This window comes from Gadus macrocephalus, chromosome 16 (assembly GCF_031168955.1).
Source record: "Gadus macrocephalus chromosome 16, ASM3116895v1".
Lineage (NCBI taxonomy): Eukaryota > Metazoa > Chordata > Actinopteri > Gadiformes > Gadidae > Gadus > Gadus macrocephalus.
Genome location: NC_082397.1, coordinates 20,496,736 through 20,500,461, shown reverse-complemented (window position 1 = coordinate 20,500,461; position 3,726 = coordinate 20,496,736). Strand labels below are relative to the sequence as shown.

The 3,726-nt window shown below is 45.4% G+C and overlaps 1 protein-coding gene across 1 annotated transcript; it reads left to right on the top strand.

Annotated features, from left to right (window-relative positions):
* Positions 1-440: 440 nt before the first annotated feature.
* On the top strand, positions 441-1,424 carry LOC132473853 (trace amine-associated receptor 1-like). The gene has a single exon (XM_060074134.1). It carries the CDS (start codon positions 441-443, stop codon positions 1,422-1,424), a length of 984 nt encoding a protein of 327 aa, XP_059930117.1.
* Positions 1,425-3,726: the final 2,302 nt, after the last annotated feature.

The window sequence follows — 3,726 nt, the reverse complement described above, 5'->3', positions numbered from 1 at the left end:
GTTCGGCAGTTACCCAGGGAGGAGCTCATGAGCGCTGCCTTTAAAACACCTGTAGGCGATGACTCACTGGAGCGGAAGTCGTACCGTGTGATTGTATTGATGTTTTTTGTTTGTGTATATTAGGCACAGTAGAGCAGCTTTGGCTCTTGCTGTAAGCCCATTCATTTGGCATTCCCTTTGTTTATATACACCTGCATTGAATGTTGTTCTATGACACATGTTTCATGCATGTTTTGCCTCAGGTCCTTTGCATATGGGTGCTTCCCCCTCAACCCCCCTCCCCCGAGCTATGTATTACATCATTGATGAAATAATGTCTATCAGGTAGCGGAAACAATGACCCTTATTAACAAAAACCATGTGCCTCCCCCACACTTCTCTTCCACTGCCTTTCTATCACTTGCTTACTCCCCCCCTCCCTCACCCTCCCTCCCAGGTCGATGGAGCCGGAGTTCTGCTACGGGAATGGCTCGTGTGTGAGGACGGTCTACCCTGTCGCTGTCCGCATCACCCTCTACTTTGGCCTTGGGTCTGCGGTGGTCCTCACATTGCTGGGAAACCTCTTTGTGATCGTGGCCATCGCTCACTTCAAGCAACTCCACACGCCCACCAACTATCTGACCCTTTCCCTGGCCGTAACCGACCTCCTTCTGGCGGTGATGGTCATGTTCCCCTTCATGACTTTTTCAATTGAAACCTGCTGGTACTTCGGGGAGATGTTTTGCAAGCTCCACAACAGCTCCTCCGTCCTGCTGTGTACTGCTTCTATATTGAACCTGTCCTTTATATCCATCGACCGCTATTATGCTGTGTGCCAGCCTCTGCTCTATCCCCGTAGGATAACGGTTAACACAGCAGTCATCATGATCCTGGTCACATGGTGTGTCTCGTCTGTTGTCGGCTTTGGGATGATCTTCCTCGAGCTGAATATATTAGGAATTGAAGAGTTCTACTATAACAATGTGGCGTGTGAAGGAGGATGCTTTTTGTTACAGAGTGGGGTTTCCAGCACTGTGTCATCGATTATATCTTTCTACATCCCCGGGGTCATCATGCTGGGCATCTACCTGAAGATCTACATGGTGGCCCAGAGACAAGTGCGCACCATAGGCCTACAGAACACCAGCTCCTCAAAGGTGGACAAGTACCAGAGGAAAGCCACCAAAACGCTGGCCTTCATCATGGGCGTATTTCTGTCCGTCTGGACGCCATTTTTCATCCTAAACATCATCAACCCCTTCATCGGATACTCCATTCCGCCCGCCTTGTTCGACTCATTCGGGTGGCTGGGATATTTTAATTCCACCATCAACCCGTTCGTGTATGCCATCTTCTACAGTTGGTTCAGGAAGGCGTTTCAAATAATTGTATCTGGTCGCATCTTTCGGTCTGACATGTCGGACACAAAACTGTTTGACACATAACAGTGATTTCATGTTAAAGTTTCCGAGAAGATGTCGGGCCATAAAACGAAGGCTTAGATACTGACGGATGGAAATTTAATCATAAATGTTTTTCCCATTATATCAGTTCATGCATAATTCAAAATATAGCCTTTTTCGTCTTTGAAAAAAATAATATCATTAAATATTGATATTTATTGTGGTATTATTTATTCTGGTGGAAATCTGACTGTGAAAGACACCACCACAAGGCCCTTTTTCTGCTTTGTTTCTGCTCTGTATCTGATGTAAACTGCACAATGGGTTGAGATATCGTTAGTTACGTATTGTAACTCTAGATTATTTGAGTATCCACCTTATTCCGCCACGCCCCTTTTTAAATGTTATTGTCTTCCGCTTTGTGTTGAAACTTCCGGTCGGCTAGCTATGGCTAGACAGCTACATTGAAATACCCGACGAATTAAGATGGAGAGGCTAACGTAGGTAGAGACAGGGATTGCCTTCGCCACCCGAGGTTAATGAAGTGGGTGGATGACATGTGGCGGTGGCCTCAGGTGTCATAATGGGATATTTTTAATGATTACCCGCGGCTTCTACATGTAAGTACAAATTAGCTTGTTCTGCACAAAGCTAAAGGCATGCAAGTTACTGATTTGGTCTCATTCAAAACAGGTAATGCCATTTCATATGATGAGGCTTTCTGTGCAAAGACTGGCTAGACTAAAGGTGCGGCCACACCAGACGCGTATCTCGCGTACTTTTTACGAGAGATACGCGCGTATAATGTTGCTTGACCATTTTGTGTAAAAAATGGTCGCATACGCGCAATACGCGCTATACCTGTCCCTGAGTGACTTCCACCTCCTGTCCACTGACAAGAACATATATACATATTAAGTTGTGTAACCTGACAAGCGGGACAGTCTGTTGTAGTAGTATCACTTAATATTACTGCTAACTGGTGCTACCGCTAACCGGCGCTAACTTTTTTAATAGTAGAACACAACCGATAGCTGAAGCCAAGCAAAATACACATACACATTATTCACTGATCTTACCAGGAACGCCAATATCCTCTGCCACGTCGACCCACGCCCTCTCTGTTTTGTTCCTGTCCCTGTACGACACCATCGTGGTGTCGTACAGGACAGGACGGCCGCACACGGCGACGATGATATTTTGATCCACCTCCATTTCTGTTCGTGTAGTGTCTGTAGTGTTGATCAGCAGAGAAATAGTCCGCCAAGACGTTGAGGTTGCTTAGTAACCAGAGACTGTCCATGCAAGTGAACGGAGCGTTCCCTCTTCGTCATAACTATCAAACCAAACATCCTTCACATTCACCGAGCGAACATTATGAAAGTAAAATGCACATTTCTCGCTAGAAATGTTTCCATAAAAGCATTTAATGGCGTAACTATGTTACTATTTCCACACAGAATAAAGAAAGATGTCGGCCGTATGCTTCTGTCCAAGCTCACTACTCTCTGCCAGTGACGTCGGGTCAAGCTCAACGCTGATTGGGCAATATGGCTAATCGTCATGCGTATGAGCGTAAAAAGTTCAATTTTTTGAACTCTTGAAATGTACGCGATATACGCACTTTACGCGCGTATTGCGCGTACATATACGCGCAATACGCGCGTACAATGTTGCTTATACGCGTAATACGCGCGTAAACCAATGGTTCCCTATGGAAAAAATGGCGATTTCATACGCGAAGTACGCGAAGTACGCGAAATACGCGTCTGGTGTGGCCGCACCTTAAGAGCATTCTATTTCAGAGACATGCTTCCTTTTGTTTCAGACGAGTATAATGAAGGTCGCCTGTTGCTCTGTGAGCGTTACACGCAGTTATGCAAATTATTACTTCATACTACTTAACTACTTGTACATATTTTAACTACTATTAGTACATATTATTGGCTATTGCTTTTAATGTAATTCGTTTTTAGTATTATGTCAAAGCATTAACTAGGGCTGTGCCAGGGCCGGCGCTGGCCGTTTCAGAGCCCTAGGCGACTCGAAATCTATTTCGGGGTCAAACGATCTCCAAACTCGTATAATCGAGTTGAAACGATTAATTTGACATTTTCCGTTTTACAGTAGGCCTAGAGAGTTTTTGAAAGTTTATGAAAAAGACGCGCATGCGAAAGCATTCAACGCGGCGAGAGGGAGTACAATCTAACAGGCGTGCTGCCTCAGGAAGTATGCCGTTGGCAGGAGGCGGGACATGCCAGTGAACCGCCAATCAGCAGCATCGACTGTTGACAGACATGTTGGAGTAGACCTACCGTGTGGAATATTAAAGTTTCAGTAACGT